The 14,250-nt window shown below is 42.2% G+C and overlaps 1 protein-coding gene across 2 annotated transcripts; it reads right to left on the bottom strand.

Annotated features, from left to right (window-relative positions):
• Positions 1-90: 90 nt before the first annotated feature.
• gmps (guanosine monophosphate synthase) lies at positions 91-13,165 on the bottom strand. 2 transcript variants are annotated; one of them, XM_085795297.1, is made up of 16 exons: positions 12,778-13,165; positions 10,992-11,164; positions 10,746-10,860; positions 10,234-10,331; positions 8,891-8,994; positions 8,374-8,567; positions 7,475-7,640; positions 6,975-7,126; positions 6,704-6,877; positions 5,977-6,082; positions 5,638-5,753; positions 4,796-4,921; positions 3,543-3,658; positions 3,278-3,408; positions 2,357-2,529; positions 91-2,195 (listed from the first exon to the last, which is right to left on the bottom strand). In XM_085795297.1, the coding sequence occupies exons 1-16, from the start codon at positions 12,802-12,804 to the stop codon at positions 2,094-2,096; spliced, it is 2,073 nt and encodes a 690-aa protein (XP_085651423.1). In that variant the 5' UTR covers positions 12,805-13,165; the 3' UTR covers positions 91-2,093. The 2 variants fall into 2 exon arrangements, with proteins under 2 accessions (XP_085651423.1, XP_085651422.1); XM_085795296.1 differs by lacking the exon at positions 12,778-13,165 and adding an exon at positions 11,930-12,186.
• Between the last annotated feature and the right edge of the window lie 1,085 nt (positions 13,166-14,250).

The following is a 14,250-nucleotide window of genomic DNA, read 5'->3' as shown; positions in this document are numbered from 1 at the left end:
TAAAAAGTTATCCATATCTTATAGATGAAGAAAATAATGTTAAAGTGTGTACAGCAAAGTCCACAGTGGTCAAGTTGTTCACGACAGATGTGGGAAGTTTCAACATGGAGATCTTTATTAAAGCTCAGTTTTCCATTGTACAAATGTCGTCATGGTTGAAACTGCATGCAGTGGCTTGGTTTGAGGCACGTTACTAAGGAGAATGAGCATTGTAGAACAAAAATAAAAACAAAACAAAAAATAACGACAAAAAAACAAAACAGACATAGAATTGCATAACTTAATCTTATCGATATTGCAATTAAATTCAACTACAAAATTATATGTATAATTATCAAGCTGTTTGTTTTCTATGAAGACATATGCAACATAAAAAGCACACGTAAAAAAAGGCAGAGGGAGAAACACTAAGAGTCTTTAAGACAAGTTAGGAAAACCATGTTTTTTGTTGCATTAGGAGTATTTTTGCCACTAAATGTTAAGGATATAACGATGATGAGAGGCACAAAGACCACCGAGTGACATGTCTCTAAACGGGTTACAACACACTTTTTAAAACTCAGTTAGACCTGAGCCCTGTATTCACTGAGGTCTAAATGACGAGACTGAAGACTAGGGGGGTTATGATGCGCTGGATGTTTCTGACTGTACAGAACAGAAATGAATGACGCAGTAATGCCTAATGTCTGAAATGTTAAGAGACGTTAACGGTACTCTCAACCTGACCTTCAACAGTACAGTGACACACTTAATAAGGTGTAGTTCGCACTGGGTGTATGATTCTGTTACCCTGATAAAGCACTGAGGCTTTATAGGTGAATAAAAACTGGAAAAAACGACAAAATGTGCAAAAATGTGCCCCTGCACAAAAAGAAGAGCAGCCAAATAATGATGTAGAGACAACAGCAATTTACACAATGTGGTTATAAACTCTACTGTACTTAATAATTTTGTTATTAGTCATCTTGCCTTGTTTATTCTTCATAAAAAGCATACATATTGCAGCATGAAGAGAAACAGTGTTATATCCTCCTTTCTGAAAACATCAGAGTCCAGGTTGGGCCACACCAAAGAAAGAAACAAAAACAAAACAAAAACAGGCAACAGGCACACACAGTTACCCATCATATTGGCCTCCTGCACAGCTGCACGTCAGTAACCGCACTGAAGCTATTTTGGGGTCGACTGCCGTCCACAGTGGACACAGCAACAATTCATATGCTCTTATCAACAAATGTAACTTGGAGAAGATCATCAGGAGCCCACAACGTTATATTACCACCACAGCATTATTCTACTTTTGGCAAAACAAAAAAAAAGCTTAAAAAGTGTTGATTGGTCACACAGGTTGTCTGTTCAGACAGCCTTCTTCAGGAGCACAGTTTACAGGCAGGAAGTGAAAATGAACAATTAGAGAGGATAGTCTTAGGCGAAGAACTTTCTGACCTACAACAATAAAACAAAAAACATCCGACAGAAAAAAGGCAGAAAACAAAATGCTGAAGATTCTCAACTCCGACTCGTTTTTTTTTTTTGTTTCGTTTTTTTTCCTTTTCATCACACTATTGTTTGCTTGTTTTCATGTTCAGCTCATCCATTAACCTGAGGCACAACATAAAGTCCACTTCTCTGAACTTTCACAGCTTCTCGCCACTTGCCTTTAATGGTTACCCTCGCAAAAGGAAGCAGCAATTCAACTTTTCGTCATACAGAGGAGATACATTGTTGAACGAGGATCAAACAAAAATGACAATATATTATCAATAACCAACATTAATCAGTCCCTATCGCCAAAAAAATTATTAAGACCAGGGAGGAGTGGTGGGGAGAGCAGAGCAGTAGCGCCTTTGCACGTGCGCCCGTCACAGTACGGTCTGCCTTCCATGGGAATGTTAAAGAGAGAGGTGGGTGGTAGAGGAGAGAGGAGGAGGGGGAGGTGAAGAGAGGTTGGGGGGGAAGAGGACAGAGAAGGGGGGAGGGGGAGGAAGAGGAGGGGGAGGGGGAGGAGAGGAGTTCACCAGCCCTCTCTGAAATCTGTTTGAATGTGTTTGTGCATTGTGTGTGTGTCCTATCGGTATGACGTTGTGTTGTTTTCACTCCCACTCTGTGGTGCCCGGTGGTTTGGAGGTCAGGTCGTACATGACTCTAGAGATGCCGGGGATCTTCTTGATCTCGTTTACCATCTTCAACACCACCTGGGGAAACAGAAGAGGAAAAGAAAAAACTGTTAAAAACACTCAACAAGTAGAGAAAAGAACTGAGACAACGTGGGTCGATAACCTGATTTAGGACCTGAGCTAGTAAAATGATGCCACTGAGTCTGGGACAACACTATGAGCAAGCCCAACACACATACCTCCTCTGGGATGTGGTTGCCAGGCATCGCAGGGATACCGGTCATGAAGTCGCTGGTGATGAAGGTGCGGACCACCACGGAGCGCCGGCAGGAGGGCTGCTTTTGCAGGGGGTCACGGTCAAAGTGCAGAGGGGTGAGGATGACTGGCATCTGGCTGATCTTACTGGAGTAGCCTGAAAGAAAATAAAAAGCTCTTATGGCTGCTTCAACACATTTTACAACTTACAACTTTTACCACAGTAACTTCACCATCTATGACCAATATTACCTGCTTTGTTCTTTTCTGTTTTGACCATTAACATTTAATCATCACCTTCACAATGTGCCAATAAAAAAAAAACTAAAACATCATCGGTCTCCATCAAGTTGTTAGTTTTTGACATGCAAAAGGTTCAGGTTTGCACATCTGATTTAATGTTTAATGTAATTTCATTTCACTTTCCATGAAAAGATTTTGTCCATCTAACAAGTCCTACATCTATTTATTATTTGCTCACATTGCTCTAAGACCTAGTCCAAGGATGTGTCTTAATGAAGGCAATCTTACAAAATGCTATATGTACCATTTACATTATCAAAATTATCTGTGGTATAACTCTTTTAAAGCATCTAAAATTAACACGATGAAGCACTAAATGAAACAAGAACTCCAGACAGGAGAAGTACAGTCACTTTACAAAATAAAAGTCTTCTCACTGGAGAACTGAAAAAAAAATCTAAGTATTTGGTTTTCTTGTAGAGATGTGAAATTCCTCTACTGAATGCAAGTATGCACTCTCCTGATGTTGGACGTGGTTTTGTGTAAACAAGTGAATGGCTATTAGTCAAGCTGCTCACACATATTCACCAAATCTGATTCCACGCCAATAATCTGTAATGATTCAACAATACACAGGGTTAAAATGAAACACACACACTTACCAGACTCTCTGAGGATAGAGTGGGCTACAAAGTCAGCCTGTCTGAGCGTGCTCAGGACGCCTGTGGTCAGGAAGGTTGGGGTAATGTCTGCTGGAGGCTCCTTCACATGGGACCCAAACACATACACAACTCTGGAAAAAGGAGAGAGATGAATGAATGAATGGATCTGTGTGTGTATGTGTATGTGTGTGTGTGTGGTTGGGTGTCTACCATGGCATACTATATCACAGAGTAGACATGACGAGTGGAAAGAGTGCTGCGTTACCTATTGATGCTATGGCACATGCGAGGGATGAGTCTGGCCAGGAACATGAGAGATTCCCAGTGTGGGGATTCTTTACTTGTGACGCCGCACACGTAACTGTAGGACCGGCAATCACCCTGAGACAGAGACGGAAAATCATTTTAACAAGCCTTTAAAGTTACAGTCTTCAATAAAATCAAGCAAAAAACAACAACATACAAGTAGCATAAACACATACAGTATGTGTTTTTTCCTTACACTTTGTTTCAGGTGTTAAACTATTAATAAATCTGTAAGTTTTTCATTCCAACAGATTTACCCACACAGTGAAACGTGTCTGTGTTTGTCTACAGTCTCCTGTCCGCCCCACAATTTGAGGTTTGGAGCAAATTTAAAAACTCTGGTTTCAAACAGGAAGTAACGGGACACACCCACACAGAAGACGCACAGCCACTGGCTGACTGCAACGTCTGGCGGAGGAAAGTGGTCATGACCATTGTTCTCACCGAGGTCAGTGCAAACTACTGGAAAGCGTTGGGTTTGTTTTTGTGTGTTTTGTTGTTGCCATATTTAACCATTCCCAGGGCACGTCAGAGACTCACATTAGAGGAGGGAAAAAACTGATACGTAGTTACATCAAATCCCTGCCATGGCTGAGTCAAAAAGTACAAAACTGAGAGTCTTTGTGTGGGTGTGTCTCTTGGTTAACCTCTAAATTATAGTTTTAACACAGCAAGCGTGACACATACTGTTTCAAGCCTTCGCTGCACTTAAACCACACATTTTAATTCTCCTCCTACATGGAACAGCTCAGACATCCTCAACAAACAAATAAGCTATATTTGGACTAACTACTTGAACGGAGAGAAATTTTCCACTTGAACCTTCAGGAACCAAAGTCGTAGGTCTAGTTTTAAAGTTTTCAGAAGAATAAATGTATCCCTGGAAGCACTGTCCATGTCGTTTGTGAAAAAAGTTCATATGTAGACTGTAAAAAAAAAAAAAAAGAGGAGGCCTGACTGTTTAACATTTGCCCAATGATGTCTCTTGTGGCATTATAATACAACGTATAAAAATAGCACAAGTAGAAATGTCTGAAGGATCTCTGCCTGTCAGAGAAACCTCACAAGACAGATGATGACTGATCTGTGAGGTTAATTCATTTAATATCTATTATCATCATCATCATCTAATAATTGATTACTGATTGAATGTGGCAGAGAACAGACAACAAAGATCCAGAGTGACTGTGTGGATTTGATCGGCTGGATTACCTGGACGCCGACAGTTTTGATGGGCAGCAGGAAGGCATTGAGTGAATGAAGGCTGGTGATCTGCATGAGCTTCTCCTCCTCCTCGTCCGATATGCACGACTTGACTCTCTGCAGCAAGGTGTGGGGCTGCAGGGGCGAGAGGAAGAAGATACTCACTTACACCATACAGATATATTTAAGTTCTTTTCATGCTCTGTGTAACATTTCATTTTAGATGTTTAACTTCGGTGTATTGGGGCGGCCTTAATATGACATCTGCATATTGGCTTCTTTTTTTTTAGGGTGGCTGGTAAAACCACTTCCTTTAGCAGCTTAGTACTGAAACATACTAGAAAACAAACCCTTTAATTTATCTTAATTATCTGACTTTAGGTGCAATGTGGTCAACCAACCAGCAGAGGATGCACATCATTAACTCCATAATTAGGCAGACAGAATAAATAGCAGCCAAAATCTTCTCATTTAACGTGTGTGGGCAGAGATTGTTTGGCTGGAACCAGCTACTTGGTATCTTTATTTCCAGATTTGAGAAGATGTGACTTTTGAGTTTGAATCTGCTTTGACATCAGGACATTTTCATTATCAGCCATCAGCTCAGGAGGATGTTTTCAATGAGCAGTGATTCAGTTGCTGAGTACAAATGTGCATGCTTCACTGCAAACACTGGCAAACTAAACTTTTGTGCTGGCACATTTGCAGTAACTCATATCTTGTCATTAGTTGCAGTTACACATCTTAGGTTTTTGTTCCACTGAAAACTTGTTTTCTGACCTCCACAGACATAGGACATTAGCCGTGCAGTCATCAGATGTTTTTTTGTAACGCATCTGCGTTGTTCTGACCTTTTTGACGCTGGCCGAGAAGTCTGTGATGATTTTGAGGATGTTGTTTGTTTCAGCGAAATCCTTACAGATGTACGGTTCCTCTGCACAAATCACTCTGATGGACAAACCAGGACCTGAGGGCGAAGAGTCAGAAGTGCATTTTTTTTTAGAATATACAGGAGTGCAGTGATTGAATAAGTGAAGTACACAGGGAAAACGTGAGACAGATGAGGTGGAGACAATGACAGAGAGAGATGAAACACTAACGCTGCTGCTGAACATGACGTTGACACAAATCACTTTAGTACAGTTCTGTCAGAGCGGTGACGTCAGAGGCGTGTGTGTTTATGTACTTGCCAGGAAAAGGGTGTCGAGAGACAATCTCTTCAGGCAGACCCAGCTCCCTCCCCAGCGCTCTGACCTCATCTTTATGGAAATCTTTCAGAGGTTCGATTACTTTTCCCTGGAGGAGCACAAACAAGTGGAATCAGCATTGCAACAGTGAGCGTGTCAGGGATATGCTTAGGTGTTGCATAGTTGTGCATTTCCATGGAAGGGCAGAGCAGAAGAAAAAAACTCAGAACAAACTACACCAAATAATATATGAAGCAAAAAAACTGTTAACAAGAGGGGGAGAGTGTGTGTTTGTCTTCACAGGAGCTTCAGTGCTCCTTGGAGTGTGGTGTAGTGTAATATTGGACCAATCCCAAACACTCAAGCCTCGCTAAGGAAGGAAGACTGTATAAATTTACTTGTGTAGAAATGCATTTGCCTTTCATCTGTTCAAGTGAAGTATCAAGCCGTAGGTCCTGTGTAGAGTGCTATAGAAACTATTGGTGTTTAAAAAAATCTTTCTGAAGAAATCACTGAAGAATTCAGTGTAAATCTGCTGCGGGCATTTACTCACAAAGGTTTTCTTTTGCAGTATCTACTGATTGTGGTCATACCCTGAAGCAGCAGAACGCACCAGTGAAATTAGATGACAGGCGTGTGTGTGTATGTTTAGATTTAGTATGTTTATTAAGATCCCCATTAGCATCTGCTTAGCACCCGCTATTGTGAGCAGTATGTGTGTGTAAAGTACCTCATCTCTGAGTTTGCGGATGAGCTCAGTATCATTGTGATGCGTTTTGATGACCTCAGCCTTGCCGCTGGCGAGATGAGAGGCGCTCTCGATGAGGTCGGGCCTCAGGGTACCCTGAGCCAGGAAAACCTCCTCTGGCTTCAGATTCATCTCTCCGATCACTTCATTCGCCACCTGTGAAGCAACACGACGCAACATGAACACCACATACAACAGCGAAACTTGGTACTTCAAAAAAAACCCCTCCATAAAATCTATTAAAACCTCGTACTTTGACAAACGTGTCTCCAATAATTTTCCTCTTCTCCTCGGGGTTGGTGGTCATATTCAAGGTCTTGCTGATGCGTTTCCGTGGCGTCCTGTCCTCCTCGGAGATGGGAAGGGTTGTTGTTCCATTGTAGAAAGTGTGAGCTGCATTCACCACTGGAGAGCGAAACATTTGAGTAAGAAAGAGCGAGGCAGAAAACATGACGAGGTTATGAGACACAAATTGCACTTTTCAATCACACACACACACACACACACAATACAATGGGGCTGCAACAGATCTTCAATACTGTTAGTTATTTAGCCGGCAAACTGACAAAAACAATCACAGCCAGTCATCACATAAAATAAACGGTGCAATAAAAAGTATCATTCTGAAATAAAACTCTGTAATTGTAGGAGGTTCTGAGACAACTGTGTATTACAAGGCTTTAATTTCATTGGCAATACAATTATTATGTTTTTGGACTCCTAAGGTTTTATTGCACCATTGTTCATCCTGACCTTTGAGTTTGATGCCCAGCTTGGTGAGGGCCTCCTCCACACTCTGACTCTCCCTCTTCCTCATGAAGCCGTTGTCGATGTGGACCGCTATCACCTGGTCCTGGTTCAGGGCTTTGTTGAGAAGAGCTGTGCACACCGTGGAGTCCACTCCACCACTCAGTAGCACCTGAGGATATGATCGGTGTCAGTCTTCAGAGGCGTATTTGTGTATTTGTTTTACAAAAGCCAAGTCAGTCAGCACATGAACGCTCAGTAACAGAAAAAACAACATTAACTGCATGTGTGTATTTAACGCTTTTGGTAAGCTCCTCGTTTTCTCAGCCATTTTGTCTTTGACATATCTAATGTTGCATTCGCTGGCAGACTGTAAAATATAAAGCCTTGGGAAGAGACAGTCTTCAGTCTTTGACACTGCTTTGTTTCTAATTAGCTGACTCCCATCTCTTGGGAGTCTCACAAACAAAATGCCACTTGCCAAATGCTTCAGCAGGAATCAGCTACAACAACATGTAGTAACAAATAGTAAAATATTGTATTTGAATTAAAAAAAACACAGGGGCTGCAGGTATTTCTTTAAATATAAATCCTGTTCCTGTTTCCTACACTCATTTATCGCCTTCACACTCCCCTGAGATGAAGCCCAGTTTGAAGTCGCTCAGGGAGTCGACTACCTCTTTTCAGATAGAACAGGGTTTAATTTAAGAGTTTAATTGGTTCTACTTAACTTCCCACCACTGCTGCTGTCACCACTTCCTGAGCAGCCAACACACTTCACACTCGGCAGCTCAGCATGATTTAGACTTTAGGTCATATCATCTGCCGTTGTAGGTTAAAATATCCTGAGAATTTTTTTTATCGTGTCTCTGTCTTAAAAATAGTTTAGACACCAACACACTCACCAGCACTTTAGATTTGTCTACTTTTTCTCTGATGTCGTTGATGCAGGCCTGCTGGCGATTCTGTACAGTGAAGTTACTTGTGCATCCCGCAATCTCAAAGAGGAAGTTACGCAGCATCTCCATGCCCCGCTCTGTCAGGTCGACTTCAGGGTGAAACTGCGTCCCGTACAGCTTCTTCTGTTCGTTAGCAATCCCTAGTGGTGAGAAGAGATGCGATGAGCAGACTGTTCATATGCTACTTTATCCCCCCCATCACTGCTTCTTCTAAATGGCACTTGTACAATTAATACAACTTAAGCCAAAGTTAAGACTTTAGATGGATCTGAAGTCTACAGGCTTGAAAAATAGACCACACATTTTTTCAGAGGATCTGTCTGATGTAGATAAAACATGCAGTCTGAGGCTTTTTTTTTTTTTTTAAACAAACAAAAACAAATTCAAGCGTTTAAGGATTTGTGAGCACCACAATTTGATTCTATATCAATCAAGGCTGCAGCCTGTCTCACGTGCTGCTCACCAGCAATGATGTTCCCTGATTGGGCCACCACCTTAAAGCCATCAGCCACTTTATCCACACTGTCTCCATGGGTCAGCAGCACCAGCTCCTCCTTCTGAAGGCCTCTGTTCAGTTAAACAGACACACACAGACGTCAGAAGAAAACGTGTGGTGGCATATATTAAGTTATATGTGCGCAGTTACTATTTTCAGTGTGTGCATTTGAGTTACGTGAGAGAGGCAGACGGTAATAAAAGACTGCAGGCTTCTATTTTAGACTCTGCAGTGTTTGTGTTGCAGCCACAGGAAATTATGTGACTACACAAATGCTACAGCAGTTTATATAGTAAATATGGCACCGGGACAAAACCTGTCAAGCAGCAGTAGTGTTTTACACACTGTTTGTTAAGGGAGGATATGTCACTGTACTTTCACCGACTAATCCGTAGCTGATTTCTTTGCTGTTCATTTTAAGAGCTGGGTGACAGGAAGATGCTGATGACATACTTCAACTGGCCAAATCTTTATCAAGTGCAGTTTTTTTTGCTGTTATTAAACCACAAAAGACAAAGTCTGTTTCCTGATCAGCATCCAAGGTGTCAAATGAGTCATGCAATTCTCCCCTAGAGAGCACAATTGGTACTTGCAATAAGATTGGTTCATGTGGAAATATCTGGCTGGAGTATACAATGCACGATGGCCAAGTTACCAGTACTGACAAGAGACCTGCAGTTTGAATACACAACCAGCCTCCAGTTTCTTGTAGTGAAATGCAGTACATGACAAGGCAAAAACAAAAAAAAACAAACAATACATATCTTCTCAGGTCATAGAATCTAATGGGTTTCTGAATAAAGTGCAGCAAGATAGAGGACGTGTCACTGACAGTAAACCCCCATATGATCACTTACGGAGTATAAAACAGCACACTTTAAGTGCTCCGCTGTGGCTTTTCAAGAGGTACTGGATGCTCCATTTAAAGGCTTTGTATTGCAGTAGTAAATATCAGTTAAAGAGATGCAACGTAAACCATAACTTTACAAACCATGCTGCCTCCGCCATACGGCTGCATGCACTGTCAAACACTGGCTGGAGGGGAAAAATCTGCTCTATTATTCAGCCTTTGTTCAAGTGTAGTGTGTCTGTCAGGCTTTGTTATTATTGCACCAAGTGTCCACATCCTCAAACTCCTACTATGTTTCTCATCAATCTGTCAAATCTTTCCAAATATACTGTATGTGATAGTAAAAGTGAAATTACAGGGTGTGAAGCTTCAAAAAGGAGAATCTGACTATTGTTTATACTGACAAACATAACTATAATACAAGGACACGTTAAATTAAAATCCAGAGCAACAACATTACCTGTAGAGAGAACAAGTGTTGTCGAGTGCAATACTGAACACTCCATCTTCCCTTACACTCTTTTTGTGTACTGTGCCACCAAACACTTTATTCATCATCTGTAAAACAAACATACACAGTGCAAGTTAACACTTGGACACAGATTACATTTTAGTGTGAATCCAAATATTACACAACTCCCTGCAGGCTACAAAAACATGTATGAGGAGCTACTGGTTTTCATTTTCAGGCTCGTTGGGGAAAACTGAGTGAGCAATGCTCTCGTCTCCTTCAGCTAGAGTCAAAGTGTCCTTGAAGAAGGTGGTAAAGTCCCAGTTGGCCCAGGAGAGCTGGACAGAAGCCTGGAGTAGAGTGATAGTAGAGTGCAGCCACTCAAGAGTAAATGAGTGTAACACATACGATTGCTTGAGCAAATGCCCTGTGGGAGAGGGATGGTCTCCCCAGTCACTACGGCAGCTTCCCCCTGTATAATTTTACTCTGGGTGTGTGTGTGTGTGTGTGTAGACGAATACCTGCATCCCATAGCAAATCCCAAGCACAGGCTTCCCTATGGTGAATATGGCCGGGTCGAACCAGGGGGCATCTTCTGCATATACAGAGGCTGGACCTCCTGAAATAATGATGGCCCTAACGAGATCGGGAGAAAGCGAGAAGTCAAGGCAAAGGTAAATACAAAAGTAATTAATATCAAAAGGAGAGTGCCATAAAGATGCTAAAAGGAAAAAAAAATAATAATAAATTCTTCAGCGTGTGCTCACCTGTAGCCCTGTTCTCTGATAGCGAAGGCCGGGGTCTCTAAAGGGAGGATCTCAGAGCGTATGCAGAGCTCACGCACCCGTCTGTCAATCACCTTGCCGTACTGGGCCCCAGCATCCAGGATGGCCACTGCTCCCTCACATGACCCATTCTGCTCTGCGCTGTTGATCTCCAGCTGTGGGGGATGCACACAAATTCAGAAAACAACGCGCGCGCACACACACACACACACACAAACAAACACATATACATGGACAGTAGTGGTATACGGTAACTGTGCTGCACTCTGACCTCCCCTCACCCAATGGAAAATGTGACTCAATAAAGTCTTAACACAATTATGGACATGTGAGCTACAACACAGACAGACACACACTCTCGTGAAGCGTGCTGCAGCCATTCAGCCCATCAAGTAGAATCACATGAAACCCACAAGTTAGTCAAAGGGTACCGGTTTCTTAAGTGAGGAGGACCCTGCTGCTCCCACAGCCTTACACACACACTGCTCCTTCCTCTCCACCGCTTTGCATGTCGGGATGTTGTTTTTTTATTATTACACACTCTGACTATCTGCACAGAGGGAAAAGTTTCAGAGACACTTTTCAGTTCGAGTCCACATGATAAGTGACTAAGGAAGAAAACACTGGCAGGCAGGAGATTCATCTCCATAAAACTACTAAATTGAGTAGGAGACAGCTTGGACGAGAAACATGATCCCACGTGGTGCTTTGAAACATTTCCGCCCGATGATGTTTCTAAAAACAACTTTGATTAGGCGTGCTAGTACTACCCTCCACCTCCGACTTTTTCATCTTGAAGTGTGCAGCCCTTGAACAAAACAATCCGCCGTGCGTGACTCACAGTAACGTTAGCTTTAACAAAAACAACTAGCAATAATAAGAATAATACTAAAAGACAATTTAATAGCAGCAAACTTTACCAACATATCAGCTGGAAACACAGCAACAGCAGCACCAGCAGCACCGGTACCTTCAAGTCGGCGGCTCATGTTTAGCCGTGTGACGACGTTAGCAAAGCAAAGCAAACCTGCCCGTTAACGTTAGCTTCAAGTGTGTGTGACAGCGTCAGCGTTTTATTAAATACATTTGTTTACATTTAAAAACGACCATCACAGGTGCAGCAGCGGCGGTTAGCAGCGGCAGCAGCAGCAGCACTGTCATCACACATTAGTGGCTGGCTGCCGCCCCGGGTACAGCAGCTATAGCTGATGATGAATTGTGTAGCAGCAGCCCATGTTAGCACGCTAGCTCCAAACCACAGTGGTGAATTGGCATTAGCATTAGCATGTTAGCGGCTAGAGCTAAGTTAGCGGGGCTATGCTAAAAACCCACGCGGTGCTTAAGCCACCATGAGAGGGAAGAAGGAAGGCGCCCTATATGTTTTTTTAGAGGCAAGATAAGTCTAATAAGGTTGTATTAATACTGAAACATCAGTGAGAGATAAGTTAACCCGCCCGGCTCGGCTCGGCTCGTTAGCAGCCATGAGCAACATGTTAATGTATAACTGCAACAGGCAGACAACAGCAGCAGAAGCAGCACTAGTAACTAGCAGCAGCGTAGGACTCATTACATACATACATACATGCTCTCCTTAACTTTCCCCCCGCTACCGAGGTTCACACAGGCCGTAATTAACCAGGGGAAAAGGGGGTAACTACTACCCGCAGCCAGGGTTTCCCCCCCACACACACGCACACACACTGGGTCCACCACCCGGACTGCCTGCCTGCCTGCCCTGTAGCGGCGGCTCTGGCCCCGCTGCACTGACCTTGCTGTCTCCGTTGCACAGAGCCATGGAGGACTGCCGTGTTGTGGAATGAGCTCTCCCCCTCGCCTCGGTGGTGGTGTCCCAGTCTCAGAGAGAGAGAGAGAGAAAGAGAGAGAGGGAGACAGCTACTGGTTTGCTCCTGACTCCTGGCTCTTGGCTCAGCTCAGCTCAGCACGCCGACTACTGTTTCAAAAGCAGATTGTGTTGTTGGTTTGAGAATAATAATAATAATAATAATAATAATAATAATAATATGGAGCTGTCACAGTCACAGTCTACACTAAACAGACTCGCCCCTTCCTCCTCCGGCTGCGGAATAAGTTTCACAGTGGGAACCAGACTAAATAAATGTGTCTGGGTTTCATGGGTGGAGCGCAAAGTTAAATGTAAAAAAAAAAAAAAAGAGAGAGAAAAAGAAATGAAAGTGAGGGAGAGTGGCCTCTCAAGAGGGGTGGGACAGCAGAGGAGGACCTGACTCAACGTGACCAAATGTGGGTGATTGCTTTAAAAAATTAAAATATAAAGTAAAATATAAAGTTACTCCGCTGTCCTATCCAAATAAAGGCTAAATACACCCAGAATAATGTATTGGCTAATGGAGATTCTCATGTGGATATCACTGGGCTATTTGCCAGTCCATTATAATATAGCCTAATTAATAACATACTAAAATGAGTAGCTAAAGTGTCCTGATCCCATTATATGCGTTAAATACTGTCAAATTTCAGTTTTCCTAAGACAAAATCTACCCACTTTACTCTTATTGAATTAATGGGTTTTAGGGGAAGATTATTTAAGACTTTTCTCATTTCTGCTGCTCCCATTCAAGATTTGACATTAACTGTTGTGATGTGTCAATTGCTTTGCTGTTTGGTGAATGAAATAAGTTATTATTTAAAAAAAAAAACTGTGGATAAAGATGTGGGGCACAAAGTATATGGTACAATCTTGTTCTGTAGGGGAGAATGGGGACAGTTGCAACAAGGGAGGGCATTGTTAGCTCAAAATAGGCACAATTTGTCTATGTTATTCCTCATGATGAACAGAACAGCCAATTAGACTAATGCTAAAGATAAACAAAATGATTCCCAAAAATAACCTGTTGAAAAAATGAGCAACTACTGCTGTTCTATGGGACAAAAAAGTTAAATTATTTGATGTTGTATAATGAATAAATCATCTTAAAGTAGAATACAGGTTTAATATTTTGTACTGAGCTATTGAGTTTTAATACCACCAGTAACATCTGCACATTGACTCAAGGCCTATGTTCTACACAAAACCTCCAACCGTTCTTTGAATAAATAAATAGCCTACTACTATTGTTGTAAAACAATGCATATTTTAGCAATAGCTACTATGCTTATTGAGACAAAAGGCAAAAGTTAATGAGTTGAATTTAATGTGTGTTTAATATGTTGCAACCGTCCCTGATCCATGTTGCAACTCTCCCCAGGTTTGGGGTCAGTTGCA

The sequence above is a fragment of the Trachurus japonicus genome, chromosome 13 (assembly GCF_045865225.1).
Source record: "Trachurus japonicus isolate A0001 chromosome 13, Traja_1.0".
Classification (NCBI taxonomy): Eukaryota; Metazoa; Chordata; class Actinopteri; order Carangiformes; family Carangidae; genus Trachurus; species Trachurus japonicus.
Note: the sequence above shows the minus strand (reverse complement) of the source record. Positions and strands in the feature narration are given on the sequence as shown.